This window comes from Camellia sinensis, chromosome 9 (genome assembly GCF_055761805.1).
Source record: "Camellia sinensis isolate YWXY chromosome 9, ASM5576180v1, whole genome shotgun sequence".
NCBI classification, from domain to species: Eukaryota; Viridiplantae; Streptophyta; class Magnoliopsida; order Ericales; family Theaceae; genus Camellia; species Camellia sinensis.
This window is the reverse complement of record NC_138969.1, coordinates 140,118,804-140,140,154: the sequence shown is the minus strand read 5'-3', so window position 1 is coordinate 140,140,154 and position 21,351 is coordinate 140,118,804. Positions and strand designations below refer to the sequence as shown.

General features: G+C 35.9%; 1 protein-coding gene and 1 long non-coding RNA gene across 3 annotated transcripts; both read left to right on the top strand.

The window, feature by feature from the left end:
* The first annotated feature begins 8,794 nt into the window (after positions 1 to 8,794).
* LOC114321107 (uncharacterized) lies at positions 8,795 to 11,893 on the top strand. Its single transcript, XR_014341212.1, has 7 exons — positions 8,795 to 9,053; positions 9,382 to 9,418; positions 9,523 to 9,760; positions 10,806 to 10,873; positions 10,957 to 11,036; positions 11,222 to 11,301; positions 11,393 to 11,893. It is a non-coding gene; the product is annotated as an uncharacterized LOC114321107 (long non-coding RNA).
* Positions 11,894 to 11,964: 71 nt separating this feature from the next.
* On the top strand, positions 11,965 to 17,958 carry LOC114276568 (uncharacterized). Of its 2 annotated transcripts, XM_082887734.1 has the most exons (6): positions 11,965 to 12,190; positions 14,565 to 14,702; positions 16,129 to 16,207; positions 16,322 to 16,368; positions 16,491 to 16,538; positions 17,676 to 17,958. In XM_082887734.1, exons 2-6 carry the CDS (start codon positions 14,700 to 14,702, stop codon positions 17,739 to 17,741), a joined length of 243 nt encoding a protein of 80 aa, XP_082743860.1. In that variant the 5' UTR covers positions 11,965 to 12,190; positions 14,565 to 14,699; the 3' UTR covers positions 17,742 to 17,958. The 2 variants fall into 2 exon arrangements, with proteins under 2 accessions (XP_082743860.1, XP_082743861.1); XM_082887735.1 differs by lacking the exon at positions 11,965 to 12,190 and having other exon boundaries at positions 14,217 to 14,702.
* The last annotated feature ends 3,393 nt before the right edge of the window (positions 17,959 to 21,351 follow it).

The window sequence follows — 21,351 nt, the reverse complement described above, 5'->3', positions numbered from 1 at the left end:
ACAAATGATCTGGGTTTTCCTCCACCCCAAAAAAAAAGGAGTAATTTTTAAGGAAATCAGTCAATTTCATTAAAATTCATTACTTGACAAACATGAAATCAATCCACGAGATGTATAATTCTGAATCAAATGATCCCAAGTAAGATATACGACATTACCACTTGATTGGTCTTGCTACTAAACTCGTCATGAATAAGGAACAAGATAATTGGATTAGATGGAGATGAACCAATCGAATATGGACAGGAACAATTAGGTGATTTATGGTTATAGCCTAACTTCAAGATGAAGTTGCCTACATATCCTAAAGATAGGAATCAAGCCTTACGTAGTTCATGGTTAAGGTTCACTCGGGTATTAATACTCTCCTTTTGCGCTCTAACTTTTGCTAAGGCCGCCCTTCCGGGTTTCGACCTTGTGAGTTTTTTTTTTTTTTCTATTTTTCTTTTCTACTCTAACTTTTGCCTAGGTTGCCCTTTTAAATTTTTTGCTCAACGAGCCTCTTAAGGGTAGTACTTCTTCAATTTATCCATGTTGATTGGTTACTAAAACTCTAATCCATCAAAATCCATCAAAATAACCGCTCCTCATAACCAGGTTGACTTAATAATGTAAGGACCTTTCCAATTGGGTCTAAACTTGCCCCTAGGGTCATGAATTAGAACTCGATTATCTTTTAACACTCGATGTCCTTCTTTCAAATTTCTGGATTTGACTTTCTTATTAAATGCTCGGGCAATCCTGCGTTGATACCCCTAGATGTAGTATAAGGCTTTCAATCTCTGCTCATCAAATAGCATCAGCTCTCCCAATCGATTTTGTTGCCAATCAGCTTCTGATATCTGGTATTCATCCATAACTCTTAATGAGTATATCAATCAGTAAAACAACCTCCATCCCATATACTAGAGAATAAGGGGCTGCCCCTGTTGATGTCCTAATTGAAGTTTTGTATCCCCAAAGTGCAAAATGCAACCTGTCTGGCCAATCTTTGTATGTTTCCACCCTCTTACATAGAATGATTTTGATATTCTTATTTGCAGCTTCCACGGCTCCATTATCTTGTGGCCTATATATTGATGACTTGTGAAAGGCCACATTGTACTTTTCAAGTAGAACGGCCAACTCTCCTTTGAAATGTGAACCATTGTCTGAAATGATTTCTTTGGGTATGCCATTCTGCAAATGATGTTATTTCTGAGGACTTGGCCACCTGCAATGCTTTCAACATTGAATATGACTGTGCTTCTACCCACTTGGTGAAATAATCAATAGCGACCAGAGTGAATTCATGTCCGTTTAAACCCTTTGGTGCAACTGCTCCTATAACATCTATGCCCCAAATTGAGAAAGGCCACGGTGAGGTCATATTGTACAGTTTTGATGGTGGGGATATTCATGCGGTTAGTGTGAATCTGACATTTGTGGCATCGCTAAACGAAACTTACAATCACTTTCCATAGTTAGCCAATAGTATCCTTGTCTAAGAATCTTCTTAGCTAGCATTATATCATTTATGTGCGCCCTATATTCTCTCTTGTAGGCGGCTTCTATGATGCGCTTCGTCTCTTCCTTTCCTATACATCACTTGTGCGTTCTCAAAAGCCCTCTTTTGTATAGCTTGTTTCTGCAGATGACGAACTGAATAGCCAGGCATCATATTCCGCATTTATCTTTGGTATTTTCCCCTTGTGGGTATGTACCGCTTGCAAAAAAGTTCCAAATATCAAAGTACCAGGGGTTTTCATCCTGAACTTCTTCTGTTATAGCTATCATTTCATATGTGGGCATATATCTTTGTTCTATCAAGATTGGACGCATCTTAACCCCGACTGATATGTCTATCATTGAGGCTAGGGTAGCCGACGCATTAACAAATCGGTTGTTTTCTCTTACCAAGTGTGTAAACGTCAATCTTTCGAACCTCAAGATCAACATGTCCAAGGTCTGGTGATAGACTTTCATTTTTTCCTTTTTAACTTTTTAATCTTCATTGGCGTGAGAGACAACCAAGTTCAAATCCCCGATCACATCCAACCTTATCGCCCCTAGTTCTAGGGTGCTTCCAATCCAGCAATGCACACCTCATACTCTACTTGGTTGTTGTATATCCTGAATCGGAGTTTGAAAGCTAAGGGGATATGGGAATCATCTAGCGCTATGAGCAACACGCTTATCCTGTAGCCAAATCGATTGGATGCTTCATCAAAGTACAACTTCCAGGTGTCTTCTTTCATCTACATGACCTCCTCATCTGGGAATGAATACCCCACATCTTCTTTTCTTTCAATTAGATGATCAGCCAAAAATTCAAGACCTAACAACTTTTTGTCTTCAATTGAATGAGTTGGATTTTGTCACTTATCATCTGCACAATTTCAAGACCTAATAACTTTCAATCTCTAACCTTTATCCAGCATATAGGCGATCGAGATTTCCTTCCGTACAACGCTTCATGCGGTGCCATCCGAATGCTCGATTGGTAACTATTATTATAGGTGAATTTCACCAATGGTAGATGCTCGTCCCAATTACCTTTAAGATCTAACATGCATACTCACAACAAGTCTTCTAATGTCTGAATCGTTTTTTCGAATTGACTATCAGTTTGCGGATGATAAGTAGTGCTAAAGTTTAGTGTTGTTCCCAAGGCTGCTTGTAACCTCTTCCAGAATTGAGATACGAAGCGAGGGTCTCGATCCGACATGATTGACACTGGGGCACCATGCAATCAAATTATCTCCTTGATATATAAAGTGGAAAATTTATTAAGTGAATACATGACTCTAATAGGCAAAAACTGCGTCGACTTCATTAACCGATCTACTATAACCCATATTGCATCATACTTTAAAGCTGATTGTGGTAATCCAATCACAAAATCCATGCTGGTGTGTTCCCATTTCTATTCAGGGATAGGGAGTGGTTGCAGCAACCCTGCGAGTCTCTGATACTCTGCCTTAACTCTTTCACATTGAACACATTTGGACACATAGCTTTCTGTGTCCCTTTTCATTTCTGACCACCAATAATGCCCTTTCAGATCATGGTACATCTTCGTATTCCCAGGATAAGCTGCGAATCTTGAGCTATGGGCTTCAACTAATATCTTCTTTTTGAATTTTGGAATATCAGGTAAACAAATTCGATTTTGAAACTTCAGTATCTCATTGGCATATAGTGTAATCAGAATTAGGCGTACTTCCTTGTTCATCGTATCTTTTCTTCAAAAATGGGTCCTCACATTGACGTGCCTTAATCTCATTGATTATCGTGGGTTCCATGATTATATTAGCGAGTAATCCATCTGGCTTGTGTGGAACCAACTCTAAATCCAATTTTTTCAGCTCCCCGTATAAGTATTTTCTTGTCGGCAAGAATGCACGCCAAAATTCTAGTAGTCTTCTGACTCAACACATCTGCTACCACGTTAGCCATGCCTGAGTGGCATTGAATCTTCACATCGTAATCTTTCATAAATTCTAACCATTGTCGTTGCCACATGTTTGGTTCCTTCTGTGTAAACGGATACTTAAAACTTTTATGGTCGGTGTAAATTTTGCACGTTACTTCACAGAGGTAACGGTGCCAAATTTTGAAAGCGAATATTACTGCAGCCAATTCTAGATCATGAGTTGGGTAGCTTTGCTCATGAGCCTTCAATTGTCGTAAAGTGTACCCAATAACCTTTTGATCTTGCATAAAGACGTAACCTAGTCCATTATGTGAGACATCGCTGTAAATTACAAATCCATTCGTTCTAGTAGGGAGTACTAGTATAGGAGCTGACACCAGTCTACTTTTTAACTCCTGGAAGCAATGTTCTCGTTTGTCGGTCCACTCGGACGAAATATTTTTCTGAGGCAATTGAGTTAATGGCGATGCAGTCTTTGACAAATCCCAAATGAAACATCGGTACTATCTTGCCAATCCCAAGAAACTCTGAACGTCAAATACATTAGTGGGTTGCGGCCAATCCATGATTGTTGTAATCTTTTGCGAATCAATAGAAATGTTGTCCTTGTCAATGGCGTGGTCGAGGAAGTGTACACTAGTGAGCCAGAATTCAAATTTCTTCAACTTGGCATAAAGTTTGTGATCATGTAACGTCTACAGAGCTGATCTCAAGTGTTGCTCATGGTCCTCCAGTGTTTTAAAGTATATGAGGATGTCAATGGTGAATTCATCGAGATGGTGTTTGAACACTCGATTCATGAGGTCCATAAAAGCCGCTGGAGCGTCTGTAACGTGTTCTGAATGCAGTCTTCTCAATGTTTCCTACTTCAACCTTCACTTGATGATAACCAGACCGCAAGTCGATCTTCGAAAATACTTAAGTACCTTGAAATTAATCAAATAAGTCATCAATTTGTGGTAACGGGTACCGATTCATGATACTGACTTTGTTCAATTCCTGATAATCGATACACAATCTCATTGTACCATCTTTTTTTTTCATGAACAATACCGAAGCTCCCCATGGTGAGATACTTGGTCGTATGAAACCCTTGTCAAGCAATTCCTGAAGTTGTATCTTCAACTCTTTCAATTCCACAATCGACATACGATAAGAAGTTTTCGATATCGGTTGCGTACTGGGTTGAATTTCAATAATGAACTCAACGTCTCGATCAACCAAGGTACCAGGTAAATCTTCAAGAAAAATATTAGGAAATCCTTGTACTATAAGTATTGAATTGAGTATTGGGTCCACTTGCTGAGTATCGACTACATAATAGATATACCTATAACAACCTTTTCTCAAAAGTCATTGGGCTGGCATAGAGGATATTAAACATGGAGGGATAGAAACTCCAGTTCCATCAAAAACAAGTTCACGTTGGTTTGGTAATCGAAGGAAGACCTTTTTGATCGTACAATCAATAAAGACATGGTTGCCAACTAGCCAATTCATTCCTAAGATTACATCAAAACTGTTGATGCGGAGTGGAATCAAATCCTCATATAAAATTTCACCTTCTAGGGATATAGCACATCACTTATAAACATACAAAGTGTAGAACTATGAGATGACAAAGACACAGATAAAGTATATCCTAGGGAATCAGGAGTCGGTGTTAAATTGGGAGTAAAGTGTAGAATAACAGAAGAATGAGTTGATCTAGAATCAATAAGAATATAAGCTGAATGTCCACATATAGAAAGTGTACCTTACACAACATTTTCCATAACATTAGGGTTTCCAGGTACCAAAGCAAAAGCTTTCCCTTGACTTCTCTGTTCTTTCTTCTTTATTCCGATTTTCTGGATTGATCCAGGGGTACTCATCAAGTTTGGACAATCACTTACCCCATGACTAATCTGAAACACGCTCCGTCACTCAATGACACTATCCCCGATACGTATTTCCACATGTTAGATACTTAAGGATGGTGCTACCTCTGGTGATAATAACGCCTTGGTTGGCTGAACTGGTTGAGCCACTAGGTCCTGTATTTGTCCTTTTTAAGGGTGTAGAATTGGATCCTCCAACTGTTTCTCCTTGAATCGCTTTTTTTGACCCATTCCGCCAGAATGTGAGATGTTGACTCCTTTCTCCACGATGTATGTTCAATCTACCACCTCCAAATAGGTTGGTAATTTCAAAACCTTGATCTTGCCTTTGATTTCTTCATCTAAGCCTACTTCAAATTTGCTCGCCTTTCAGGCCTCTGTTGAAATATTGTACGCTGCAAATCGTGCAGCGATGTGAACTTACTTTCGTACTCGACTACTAACGTTGTTTCTTTCTTTAAGTGTAAGAATTCCGATGCCTTTTGCTCTCATAGCGAGTCTAGAAAATACTTTTCATAGAAGACTTCTAGAAACCTTGCCCAAGTCGTAACACTACAAGAAATTGCACTTTTGGCGACTACTTTTGGCGACGACGTCAATTTTTCATCGCTAAAAGTATATTTTTGGCGACACAGTGATCAATTTCGTTGGTAAAAGTATACCTTTACCGACGCAACTTGTTGTCGTCGCTAAAAAGGCATAACATTATTTTAGCGCCAATTTTTTTTGTTGGCGCCAAAATTTCAAAACTTTTATCTACGAGGCTTATGTTTTAGCAACACAATGAGCGTTGCTATTAGTGTGCTTACTTTTGGCGACGACAAGTTGGCATAGGTAAAGAGTTAATCATTTAGCGACGATGACACTATTCGTCGGTAAAAGTTTTGCTAGTGGAATGATGTGATTTAGTGATTTGTGTTTTTTATTATAATTTTTGAAAGAGTTTTAAATATTTTAGTTACTTAATTGTAAAATTAAAATGATCATTGAATTAGATCACAAAATGAACCCATTGAACACAGTTTTAAGTTGAGATGACTAATTTGAGATAATTTAAATTTTTTCAAAGAATATGGTTAGATTATCAATTTCAATATGTTTGTTTTTATTTTCAGGAACTAGTTTCAAATTTTTTTTTCCTAAAAAACTAAAGCAAATTGGGTGAACAAAAAAATACTTATTATTTTTGTATATTTTTATCTTTTAGGTCATAAATACTTTTTAAAATTTTAAAAATATAATTTTCAACCACAACAATGGTGTCTCTCACCCCTGGCATCCTCTCCAAACTTCTCCAAAATCTTAGCAACACTATCGCTGGAGGGTATCGACAAGAAAGTGGGTGTGAAAGGAGAGATTGAGGGTTCGGGAAAAGATGGGTTAGAGAGAGAGAGAGAGTCTGCCTTCTCTCTAGAAATTGCCTAAATTTCTAGGGTTTTCTCATTCAATATTTCGTTGATAATGGCTGATCTCACATCTGATTTACGCAATTTGGCTACGATGGCTGATGGGTTAGTGACTGAAGGTTCTCCTTCGCCTAAGGGGAGTTCGCACATCGTGAAAGATTTACTGTTGGAGAGGGATTTGTTAACATTGATAGACATCGTGAAGCAAAATGGGGGTAAAAATCAGTCTTCTGCCTCCGAGATCGTTTTGGGTATGAGCCCTAGGGCTTCGATTGCGGTTCAATCCGAGGTCCCTACTCCTAGTTCCTTTGTCGAAGCTATGGGTGGTCTCTGTTTCGAGATCCAAGACCTTGCTCAGCAACAAAAGCTTTGTTTTGGGGGAGAAGTGGCGTCGAGCCCTGCCGTTGTTCATTCGCAGGTATGGCTAAGGACTTATGGGTCAATTGCTTGGGCTATTTGAAATGCCTGATCATTAGATTTTTCTTAACTAATTCATGCATTGAATCAATTTTACAGCACTGCTACAAATGTTGAGATTGAGTTGCTTGTTCCAGCCGATGCTACCAACCCAAATGTTTGGACATCATTGGGATCTGCTTCTTATGCACCAGAAAATGATGCTTTGATCTGGAAAATTAAATCTTTTCTTGGTGGTAAGGTGAGAGTTTACCTCAATTTTTTCTCAGTGTATTGTTTACTAGTAATTTCTTGTTCATGGCTATTGGTTATGTGGGGCTACAGTATCTTTTCCACTTGCAATTTTGACATGGAATTTTGACACTCTTTGCAAATTCAATTTAGGAATATATGCTTAGAGCGGAGTATACTCTTCCTAGTATAACATCTGAAGACGCAGCTCCTGAGAGAAAAGCTTCTATACGTGTGAAGTTTGAGATACCATATTTTGTTGTTTCAGGAATCCAGGTTTCCCCTCTCAAATACAATTTTTTTTTTATTTTAATTTTTTATTGAATAGAAAATTCAGATATTGTTGCATGTATATCGGCAATGCTTCATTCTTTCTGTGTCTGCTGTGTTTGCGTCTTTTTTTTCATTTTTTTTAATCTATCTAGACAAAGGTGGAATGGATAAAACCAAACCTTGTGTTCCAATCAGGAATGATAAACCAAAACCAAACCAAACTTTGTGTTCCAATCAAGTGGGAGGATTTATACTTGATGTGGTTGAACACTCAAATCTGATGCAGGATATCACTCCCTGTTACGTGCATGTAGCCATGCACCTACCATTACTGCCATGCTCTCCTTGATCAAATCAACAAATATAAAAAAAAATAAATAATAATAAAAAAAGGTTGGTTGTTGGACTGAGAATACTATTTCACTCACTTCCCAGGATTGCATGATACATAAATCTGCATTTTGTATAACTCTTATTTGGGTTTCATTATGCCCTGAAATGCTTGTCCTCCCAACAGAGGTCATGAATGACTCTAAACGACTGCTCCTCTGTAACTACCTATTCCAATATTACTTTCTTTTGACTCTGCATTAAAAGGGCCAACCTGCTTTTTAAATTCACAGATGTGGATACAAAAAAAGGCCAAACTACTCTCTGTCTGTCTCAGCCATTTTGGCACTGTAATTTGTCATTAGCCATTGACAGAAGCTGTGCTTGTTGAAGTGGTATTCCTGCTCCTGCACTGTATTTCCTTTTAGAATAGAATAGCATGTTGAACTTCTTAGAGATGTGGTTTTCCACAGATGTTAGTGATTGAGCATGATTGAACCTATGTATTATAATTATTCTGATTCTTGCTTGCTGCTTTCTACTGCTGGGATGTGAAACTTCTAAACCTTAAGCGAAGGGGTTGATGCCTACTTGCCCTAGTTCTGGTCTTGTTCTTGTTCTGAGGAGTGAACAGTGCCACTGGTTTTAACTTTGAAATTTATTTTATTTTATTCAAGTTGGTTGGGGAAACTGCTTTGGTGACTCTTCATGATGATGTATTCTTGCTGTTTGGTTCTTCTGGATGCTCAGTTTGGTTCTGAACGTAACGTAATAACCATAATAAAATAATATCCTTTATTTATGTAAATGTTGTGTTTTGTAGGTTCGTTACCTAAAGATTATCGAGAAAAACGGCTACCAGGCTCTTCCATGTGTGAGATACATAACCATGGCCGGCGAGTATGAACTAAGACTTATGTGAAAATCTACTTCCACCTGTTGGTGTTCTCAATCTCTACAAACTCGCATGATTTTGCACTTTCGTGGGCAAAATGAGCCTATAGGAGAGTTAAATTGCCCCTATCCAGACAAATAGCTAATTGAGCAAATTCTTGTGCGTCCGTTTTCTTTGTTGAAGTCATTGTTGATTATCAACCAGAGGTTTGTAGAAGTTGATGTTTACTAGCAAAGTTTATTCATACACTTGTGAAAATCAAGTTAACTTTTGTGAATTAAAGTTTGTTTGTTCGTGATATTTTTTTGAACTCGTCCGCTTTTTATGTTTTTATTATTAATTCAAAAAACCGAAGGTATATGCATCAGCACAAGATGATTGTCATGGTAATTTATGTATGATAGAAAAGCCTTGTTCTTGTGATGTCAGAGCTTCATGTGTTCACTTACATGATCATCTGACGTCCACTTGCATTACAACCTAAACTGATTGATGTGCTCTTTGACATCAAGGCATTAATCTTTCCTTTGGCAGGTACGCATCTTTTGGACCCGAATATGCCTACCCACAGGTCAGTAAATTCAAATCTCAACTGCTAATGGGTATTTTGGTACTCCAGTTAGTTCTGGAAAGGAATATGTGCACAATCGTGATGTGTTCTGTCTATTTTTTCAGGGTGTCTACAATCCTCACATGGGTCAGCATTACCTTCAAATATATGGCGTACCAAGCACAGTTAACACAAATATTGTCCCATATGGACAAATGGGTCATCCTCTCTCTGGCAACCATGGGTATCCAACCATTCAGGGCTATGTGACACCAGGTCGTCATGTTCTGCAATATGGGGGACCCCTCGTTAATGGAGTAACTACAGACACTATTACCATAACTCAAGCACAATACCTTGCAGGTAACTCTCTCTCTCTCTCTCTCTCTCTCTCTCTCTCTCTATGCTTTGAGCTGGGAAATGAGTGTGAAAATGATGCATACCAGATTTGGCAAATAGCCAAAAAAATTATCAACCTGGAGTTACTACTAGAATTTTGTTAACAATACATATTTGCGTATGTGCATACGCCTAAGTATATAAATGTCCATCCATGTTACACACAGACATGCAATTCTACAAGCATTACAATTTTGATTGTCAATACAATGATCATTAAGTAGAGACCAATTCATTCTTGCACAGATTCAGGATCATGTGAGATGTTTAGGATCAATAAAGATGTGTGATTATGGCTAAACTGAAGGTAGCTTGATGAGGCATCCTTTTGGCTGCTGTATGGCTAATCTAGCAAGTTTTTTTCTTCTTTTTCTTCTTAGAAGCTTCCAACCAACCATACAACTTTTGGTTAATACCTTCCTATATGATGTTTAGCTCCTGGCAGGAGCTATTGTTGAACTAAAGGGGTTAAAAAAAAAGAAAATGTTATTTCAAATCTGCCTTCTTAGAAGAACATATTGATGATGAAGATATTCTCTAAGCAATACTATATCCTATAATAAGGTTATTTATGTGATGGTTGGCACTACTTTAAGGGTGAAGTTTTAGGAATTGTTGGTTTGATTATGCTCCTCAAAGTTGTTACTCTGACCTTGTAAGGATTGGTTAGGACAGAGATGTTAGTGGCTAATATTGTCAGTATTAGTAAAGTGATTGTTCTCTTGTCAGTATTGGAGCTTGAGGATTTGTTTGAATATTTGCATCCCCAATAGCCAATATGAACAACAATGCCTTTCATCTTGGCTAATTGTATTCTTAAGTATCTTGAATTAGATGTCTACTAAGTGAAGTTATCTCCCAACAGCAAAATAATAATAATAATAATAATAATAATAATAATAATAATAATAATAATAATAATAATAATAATAATAATAATAATAATAATAATAATAATAATAATAATAATAATAATCTAAGAACTAATTTGATTGCTGTTTTTTTTTAGTATCCTGAACTACTGGCATCTGCAATGCTTGCTTTATGTTGATTTATGATTATTGATGCAGATTTTTGGTAAGATTTCTCTCCCTCCCTCCCCCCATCTCTTTGTGTTTGTGTGTAACAGAAAATGACATCTAATTTCAATTGGTTTCCAGTGATGCAAATCTCCAGCTTCTCTTCACTGTTGGGGAGAACGCAAATTTCCAGCTTGAAAATGATATTGGATTTCTATCAGGTTTTTTGCTCATACCTTTCAGTAGATGTTTCGTGTAAATAGTGAATTGTGCATATTTGCTGGCTGCATACAGGTATTTTCACAGGACAAATCCATTTATGAAGCTGTGGAGAATGCATTCATCACAATATATGTAAGGAAGATTCCAGTAGAAACTGCTAAAAACCTTTTACATTTTGCTATAGATTCAAACATTGGTGATCTTGCAGCTCTGGAGTTTATAGTTGGTGCCTTGGTATCCAAAGGTGATATAACTACAAGCACGGTATGCTTCTCTCCTCGTCTTTCAATAATCTTTTACAAATCGTAAGTTAGTTGAAATCTTTTGGTTGAGCTATTTTTGATGATATTCATAGGTGGACAAAGAACTACATTTTTGTCATACTATTCATGCATGCTTGGAGCATAAGAAGTCTAGCTCTTGCCAAGATTGAGCTAGGGTTGCAATTGACCTGAGTTGAACCAAACATTTGGCAGTTTGAGCTCAGCATGAAACAGTTGGGTTGAGCCATACTATCTTTTATTTCCTTTCAATTTGAACCCTTTCCGAGGTATGCTATGGATATATGCTATATCCTTTTGTTTTATCTTTCTGCTGAAAAATCTGCAATTTTGTCATTGATATGCAAATTGAAAAATAATGATGTTAAATAAAAGGATAAAAATGATTTATACCATTGTAAAACTTAAATTAGTAGATATCGGACAAATATGTTGTTTACATATATGCTTTTCTGATTTTGAATGATCTGTCATGCTTTAAGGCTTTTTCCTTTTCAAAATTGGTGAGGAGAGTGCATCACATATTTATTTAGTTCATTTTTACTCACAACAAAGGTTTTATATCATTATAAATACATGACTCCCCAGTTATTTTCAAGTGTATCCACTGAAGATTCGGAGAAATGAGGTAAAAATTGAAATCTATTACTTACATGTTTGAATTAAGTATTGTTTCTTGCATTGTTTCATTTATCATCTGGGAATTTTTTGTTTTGCAGGTCTTGATAGATACAGATCACTGCTATTGTGTAATTCTAAATGCAGATGGTGGGGTAGCATTTCCTAGTGAAAAGACTGCACAAGATTGCAGTTCTAGTGATATTTCTTCTTTGAAAATCAACACTGGTTCTGGAAAGACAGAGAAGACAAAGGTTTGATGTATTCATTAGTTTATGCGAAGAATACTAGTATTTGTTTCATGATTTGCTTGAGTTTCTGATTTTTTTTTTTTTTTTGGTTGTTGTTGTTTTTCTTCGTTATCCCTAACGTGATATAATGTTCTTAATTATGAGCTGAATAATTGTACTGTGTTTCTATCCAGTTGCTCACCTAGGGATGTGCTATTGTTGTCTTAAGAAATCATGACTATATGTCGTGCTGGACGAAGTATATTGTGACTATGTGCTATTTGTTGTTCTTCACACCATAGTTTGAGTAGCAGTTGTCTCCAACTATATCTATATATCTCAGGAGTGATAGTTTTGTTTGCTTTACATTCCTTAACTTATCCAGGGTTGAGCCTACAACTTGATCTTAGTATTTCTATTATTTATTGTGTATGTTTTTCAGTTGCCACTTTGCTGCTGATGAACAATCACTAAACTAGTGTTTTAATTCTTAAAAATTGATGGGATTTTGCTTATATATTATATATAAGGGTCAGAATTTCATTTCAATACATTATTTTAGTTAGCTTGGAAATAGAAACATGAGGAAAGCATAAAAAAATGTTTGTAAACAAAAACCAAAACCTACCTTAATGGATAATTGAACATGGCTACACTAAACAAGGTTTACGAATTGCACACACACACACACACACACACACACACACACATGTATATATAAAAGAAGAAGAATAAACATAGACAACAAGAGGGTGATATGCACAGTCTTATGCGTAATTGTTTACGATCTAAAACTAAAGCAGATGAGAGAGGTTGAAGAATAAAAAACTAAAGCAGTTGCCTACTTGAATATAAAACTCAAGTAAAGCAAAGTGACTATTTCCTTAGTCTGCTCTTGCCATAAGAATTATTGACACAGCTTCAACAAGGAGGGACAACAAATATATATATATATATATATATATATATATATTGTAAGCAAATAAATAAAAAGAAGACCCAACCCTATACACTAAATCTATAGATTCTATATTGAGGTTGTGGTACTACTTGAGGAACTTGGACACCAGGCTTCATTCCAAGGCCCTGCTGTAAGTGTGAGCCTTGTGCACTGGGTATAACCTTTTTTGTCTGGATTGCACTCTCCTCTTGTTGGTTTAGCATTAGGCATGGCTGGCTGAGATGCAAATTAGCAGCCTCTTGATAAATATTTTGGTCAAAGATAAAACTTGAAAATCTGAAATCTTAACTTTTGTCAAGTGTTTTCATAAAATGATAATTGATTACACCCCCAAACACATAACACACAATTTCTTCCTCATTTAAGAGAGTGGAGGGCTTTGGTTTGTTCTAAAGTAATAGCATCTTAATGGGTTGGTAGTTTGTGGTTGCAGAGTTCTTGCCCAAGTTGCATACTTTGGTTCTCACTAACAATCAACTAACGAATTTGGTTGAGATTGATCCTCTTGCATCACTCCCTAAGCTGCAGTTTCTTAGTCTTCTTGATAATAATATCACTAAATGCTTTCAATTTTAAGTGATCATGGTTAGAGCACAGGATCCATTTCACAAGAGCTGACTTGAGATACCTCTAAATGAACGATCAGGCACAAAAATTTTGGCATGATCAAGCAACTCAGATTATTATGTTCTTCCTCTTCCATGATTATGTATTATGTTATTTTATTTTGTAGGATGTAACTCTAAATTAAGTTAATAAAGTTTGATTAAGTAGCATGTACTTGTTATTTTGAAATGATAGTTGAAATGTGAGAATAAATGGAGGGAGCAAAGTCATCATTGGAGCAACATTGCTAATATATAGCATTTTGTCTCTTTTTATTGCTAAATTATAACAATATTCAACATGTAGCTATTGAACCATTGGAGACTAGAAAATTCACAAGACAGCACTAGGAAACCATAGGAGATTTTTTTTACTTGACAGGAATACAAGAACTGATAGGCTGCTTCTTGGTAGTGATATGGCTTTGATAACATGTAAATATTGGAAACAAAAAGTGGAATTAAAATTTGGCTAAAAAAAAAAACTAATGGCTTTGCGCAGAAAACAACACCTGACCTAATATTACACTAGTGATTGTGTAAACCAAGTCAAATCTAATTTACTATAAACTTACAACTAAATGATTCTTGAATATTCCAATACAAATTTAAGTAATTTCATATCTTTGAACAATGCTTTTCAAATGATAATTTAATTGTGTCTTGGTTGTGCCACTTGATAGTAAATTTGTTTGTGCTAGGTGTTTAACCCAATTTAACAGGGATTGGCACAGGGGAATGGCCCTTTTTCTTTGTTTATTTATGTTAGGTGTTCTAATATCATATTAGATGATGTTATTGTTAATGTCTACTTTTCTTTTTTAAATTGCAGCAAAATTAAAATGGTAATAGAGCTGCTTGAGGGCATTCATTTTGTTTCTTCTGTGGAGGCCATTTCTCTTGGTGCCCAAGCTGGTATTCATCCATGGATAATTTATGACATTATTTCTAATGCTGCTGGAAATTCATGGTAAATTATTGTTCACAATTCTTTACTGAGGATTATGTTGTGTGTTTAAAATTTAAATATTTCTAGTCCTGAAGCATTCCTTATAAGGATTCTGATCTGAAATTGCCAATTCTAGATCAGGCACAACCTTGATAGATGAGACTGCTAATAATCTGATTTGCACCATGGGCACCAGTTGAGACCATGGCACTGATTGGCACTTTCTGTTTCTGACAATGAACTGATTTTGTAGAACCCATGCCTTTAAAGAAATTAGCTGCAAAATTTATTGAACACTGAAAGCCCTTCTTGTTATGTGCTTACATGTATACACATACATGGGAACATCTGTTTACTTTCAAAGATCTGTGCATTTTTATACTAACTCAATAGGTATTCAAGGCTTTGGTGGTTGGTGTTGGTATATGTAAATGCCGTAGTTAGTTTTTTTTTTCATGACATTCCTGGAATTTGCTAGCGTTTTCTTAAGCAGATACTGTGTTACCTTGCTACTAGACATCCTTCCATTGGATTCAATTTTACAGGGTTTTCAAGAATCATGTTCCCCAGTTGCTAAGGGATAATCAAACCAAACATGGTTTTCAATTTTACAGGGTTTTCAAGAATACTTTGTTCAAAATTTGGTAAGTCTTCTCATGTTGTAAGTTTCTTAGTGTTGTTCAAGTGTCTTATGAGTAATTTCTTTACTTCTTGACTTTGAAGTTAAGTTCAATGGGGATTTTGGGTGAATTAAATGTTAACTGTAGTTTTATAATTCCATTCAAATTATGCTTCCTTTCTTGTGATGGATTTAGCATTTAGGATATTTACTTGAGGACCATCTGCTAAATGCATACTAAAATTTTAGACTTGAACACCACTCGGTAATCATTTCTTCATCAATGAATTTGGACACATTGAGACTTTCAATAATGATTTTTGAGATATTGATACTGTAAGGTAGACCTCAATTCAGAATCACATTCTTAAATGGGTCTCTTATCCACTTATTTTTTTAAGAACTCATTATTGATAAAATAAAGTAATGTACGAAATAAGTTCACATTAAGAAAACTTATGTTTTATGAAGCAGAAAATAGAAAAGACTTATTTGGCTAGGCATTGAAGTGTAGAAGTGCTAATGTGAGAAAAAAAATAAGCTAGTTATCTTAAATACTAGAATCCTATTCAGCTTAATCACTTTATTGGAAAGACCTTAAGTGGACAGCTTTGTCATTCTAATCTAAACAAATTCTTGTTCAAATCTTTGAACTCTTATTCAATAGAGATCTCTTTGTGAACTGCAAAGCTAAAACTAAACCAAACCAAACTAAGCCTTGTGTCCCCAATCAAGTGGCGTCAGTTACATGAATCATTTTCCTCTATTTCGCTCTATCAAGGGTTGGATGAGTCAATTATGCGTGATGGGTTTTTGTCCAACTTGAAGGGTATTGTTTTGGATATGGCCAAATCATGTACATTTCCTCTTCCACTTCTGGCAGTTGCTTTTCAACATCTAATAGCAGGTATGTATCTGCATGATTTACAGTTTCTCACAACCATAATCTGTAGGTGGCAGCTATTAATGTTTTGGAGCAACCTGATACTCACTTTGTTAATTTCCAATTGTCCTTTCACAGGCTCCTCTCATGGTCATGGAAATGATGGTGATGACACATTGATCAAGGTTGTTCTCATGAACTAATTTCTTTTATATAAAAGTTATATTATGTGGCTTTTTTACTTGCTTTGAGGTTATGTAAATATTAACATGCCATTTGCTAAGTAGACACACCTGTTCTTGCACAGGCTTGGGAGAAAGTATATGGGGTGAACATTACCAATGCTGTCAATATGGTACAAACTTATTTATGAAAAAAAATATTAATAAAATGTCATTCCGAGTCAAGTCTGCTGCATCAGATGGTCAATTAGGTATCATATATTACACTGCAGAACAGCATCTGTTGTCTCTCCTAAAGTTTGTGCTGACTAAAAGGCATTCTACTGGTGGTCTTTTATTTCTTTGTAGTTAAGGTAATAATGCCATTGTCGTATATCTATTATAGATGTAGTGTAATAAGTTGCTTGTTGCTTTGATAATTGTTTCAGATATGTTGAAAATTTGCTGCCGAAGTCTGGATACGACTTGTATTGCTCATCAATAAATTGCATCTCTAGATTATGCTGGTCCATTTTCTCTTAGAAGTGGGAGTTGTTTCCTGACTACAGATAACTATATATCAGTTATAGAATAAATAGAAAACTTATGTTTAGTAAAATTTACCCAAATCTATATGTCGTTTTCAATCTATAAGTTTAGTAAAAACATATAAGATTTACCCAAATCTATAAGTTATTTTTTTTTATAACCTTTTTTATAGTAAAAAAAAAAAAAAAAAAAAAAAAAAAAAAAAAAAAAAAAAAAGGTGGCTTCAACTAGATCATCATTTATTATGAATGAAAAATGAAGTACAATTCAGAAATTGAAATAGTTTCACAAACACACAACCAAATCGATTTCAATTAACCCATTGTGGTGTACTTGAATTGAGTGTTTTTATATAACTTACTCTCCTAGTGTAAACATGACAGCCAGTGAATTAGTTTGAATTTTTACTTAACTTAACTTCTGTTAACCTGATGGCTTAAAAGTTACTATGAATTGTATAGTTTTGAGGGTTGTTTGAACAATTGATGCAGCTTGTTTGGTGGATACTTTTGTGGCATCATACTGTGTTGCGTTGAATCTGGTGCTGATTGGCTCTGTTCTGTGTGCTCTGCCTCTGATGCAGCTTTTGATTGATGCGATCTGTTTGTCCTGATTTCTGATTTGGTTGAGTTGTTTTGTTGCTGGTTTTGTTTGATTTGTTTTCTGACTGTTTTAGTAAATGAGGTAAATTGCTGCGTCAATTCTGATTTGGTTATATGATTTTGTTTGGGTTGCCAAGTTGAAATGGTTTTCTGAACTGGTGATGATCTGTGTTGAATCAGTTTGCTGATCTGCTATTCTTCTGGTTCTGCTGTGATGTTGCTGCTGTTGTTGAGATGCTGTGGTGATGCTGCTGTGATGGTGTTTGTTACGATAAGGTGCTGCTGTGTTGTTGTTGGATGTTTGCTGGTGTTGCTGGTGTTGTTGATGTTTGGAAGGGTGCATGACTTTTTGTCCAATCTGTAATAGATCAGGTTTTCATTAATGGGGGTTGTCATTAGGTGTAAGTTCGGGCAACTGCTGGTGTTTTGGCTAGAAGGGTATGGAGGGGGTATTTTGTGTGATTTCATATTCATGTTATTAGTTTGTTATAGTGGTGCCTGAGGGATGCCCCTTGTAAATCTGTAAATTTTTTAAAAAATTATAAATGAGTTTCAATTATTTTTGCCGTTGCAAATTTGTCGTTGTTAAAAAGTGAAGCTTTCTCGACAAATAATTAGTCGGTAAATGTGTAGCTAAAAGTTTATTTTTGCCGACTCATATTGTGTTGCTAAAAGTGTATTTTTTGCCAATGTCAATTTGTCGTTGCCAAAACTAAAGCTTTATCGACAACCAAATCGTTGGCAAATGGCAACATTTACCGATGTAAATGTGTCGCTAAAAGTTACTTTTCCCCACTCATATTGTGTTGGTAGAAATGTTTTTTTTGCCAATGCCAATTTGTCGTTGCCAAAAGTAAAGCTTTAGCGACAAACAAATCGTCGGCAAATGGACGTAAATGTGTCGCCAAAAGTTTACTTTTGCCAACGCATATGTTGTTGCTAAAAGTATATTTTTTGCTCATGTAAATTTGTGTCGCGAAAAGTGCCACACAATCATCCTATTTGAATGACTTTTACCAACGCAAGGTAAATTGCCGACGATGGATGGAGGCTTTTAGCGACGATTATGTTCGTCGCTAAAGGCATTACTTTTACCAACGCAATCATAATTTCGTCGGCAAAAACTTTTGCCAACTCACTTTTGCCTACGGGTTGCCAACGTAGCTTTGTGTGTCGGCAAAACTCTTTGCCAACGAATTTTCCCTTTTAGCAACATATTTTGTTGCGTTGCGAAAAATGCAATTTCTTGTAGTGTAATCTCATCTCTTTCCAAGTTAAGAAGCCACCACTCTTGGGTATTTTCTTTAGGGTGAAGGTGGCGAAAGACACCTTCTGCATTTCAGTATAGGGCAGTGCACGAAAAATATTTTTCATGTCCTTAACCCAAGCTTCTACCAACAATGGGTTTGAATCTCCTGCGAATGTTAAAGGTTTCAGATCCTAAAATTGCTTTATTGTACTAGGTCGTTCTCGATTTTCTAATATGCCATTGGTTACGTTATTTTGCAAGACTTGCAAGAAGCTAACAACAGTTCTTTCTGCTATTCTTTCTACTGATTCGGCTCCAACAGACATTGATCCAGTATCATTTCAATCATTAGCCATAACTACAGAATAAAAATTTTAATGAACCAAGCCCACAATTCCTATTCGTTCATACTAATTATAATCATTACACTTAATTTACAGAAATAGAATGCACACATTATTCACAGAAATGTCCCCTCAGCTTTTCTTTGTTTTTGGCAAAGTAGTGATTGAAGGAGGACAAAACATATTCTCTCAATTGTTCTTTGCCTCTAACAGAGTAGTGATTGAAGAGGGGCAAACATGAAAATTTTTACACAAGGAGAATCCTTACAAAATACTCCTTATTTATTTCTTAATTATGGGTGTGTCCTATGCTCCAATGAGGTTTTTTTTTTTTTAATGTAGAAAACTATTGCTCTAATACCACTTTTGTCACGACCCAAACCCGGTATCCAGAGGCTGGGCATTGCAACAAGGAAAAAGCATAAGCCAATACCAAAAAAGTATTAGATTAAAAACACAGCGAAATAAAATAAAAGGGTACCCAAATATTTATATAATAAAAAATATGCCTTGGAGTTTTTATTTATTTACAATGCCAGCGCTAAAAACATGCCTTGGAGCTTTTATTTATTTACAATGGCAACGCTAAAATTATGGTTACAAAGTGCCTGTGTCTACCCAAAGCCCTGGTCTAGCTACACCAACATATGGACAACGGGACAAGCCCCATCTTAAGTTTCATCACCTGAAAATGGTTAATAATTATAAGTACATGACAGAATGAGAAATATTATATTGAGAGCATAAGGGTATAAAAATCGTCATGGATATTTATTCAGGCTGAACAGAGAATCGTTTGGTACAAATAAACTATTAAAATAACAGAGTGCATAATACGAAAATCATTTTGAATAACAGACATATAATACGAAAATCATATAAACTAAATGATCATAACCACCGTACAGAATGGAGTAGAGGGTCAATGGATATTTAAGTCCCCTAGACATGGGACCTTCAAATGGCCAAATATGTAAGTCCCCAGGCATGGGACCTTCAAAGGGGTAGTGACAATAGAACAGAACAGAGAGTCAACGGATCCATGACAAATAGAGGGTCGCAAAATGACTAATCAAAGGGTCACTAAAATTGACTAATCAGAGTGCCAATGATTATTTAAGTCTTCCACGACCTAGGGCTTCTATGGTGGTACTTACAAAACAGTTATTCAAAAATAAAATTAATCAACAGAATTTTCCATGAGTTTCTCCTTTTAAGTAAATAGGGTTCTTTTAATAAATAACATACTTTAAAAACTAATATAATTTGCAAAATAGATTTTACAAAAACAATTTATGGTAACTCAAAATATAATAAAACTCACCTCAAATTTGATCCTTTACTTTCACTTCTGATTCCGACTCACTATTTCATATACACCTCGTTTGTTTTGTTTTTTGTTTTTTCTTTTTTTTTTTCCTGTGATTTTACTACCATGAAAACTCACCTATTTATAGGTGTTAAAGCCCTCATTATTCACCACTATTCCACCATGTGGTTTACCATGTTTCCCAAACAATTAGCTCACCACATGGCACACCACACATCGCACATGGTTTTGCAAGCTTGAACCAAAAACTTGCACAATTTCTCCAGATTTCTACTATCCCCCCCCCCAAAAAAAATGATATAGTTTCTTTATTTATTTATTTATTTTATTTTTTAAAGATTAAGTAAATATATTTTGGGGTGCCATATGTAGTGGTAGAGAAGAAGAAAAAATATGAAGAGGCGGATGAGGGAAGGAAAGATGGCGATGGTGACGCAACGAGAAGGTTATGTGGCAAGAAAGGGGAGAGCAGAGGAAGAGAGTCACAATGGGGAAGGGGTTTTGCAACCAAGGATGGTAGTGGCGGTGGTGGAGTAGACTAGGTTAGAGTTTTGCAAGCAAACAAGAAAAAGAATAGACAATATCGACGGATAAGAGTAGAGAAAGGAAGATGAAGGAGGAGAGAGAAGAGGGAGCAGCGACGATTGAATGACCAAAGTGTAAAACAATTGTTAGAGATAGGTTAGGATTTTGGACTTTCTAATAATTTAATTTATAAATATAATAATATATATATATTCGAAAATTGTGGTGTTTAATCAAATGTGGGGTGCATTTACAGCCACCCCACATTCTAACAACCCCTAACAAAAGAATCCCCATATTGGAAGACAAACTATCAATAATTACTTTTTTGTTAGAATTGACCCTTGACGTCTATACAGGTGGCTAACTAAGCACCAAACACGAATTGAAGCAGTCAACTATTTGAAA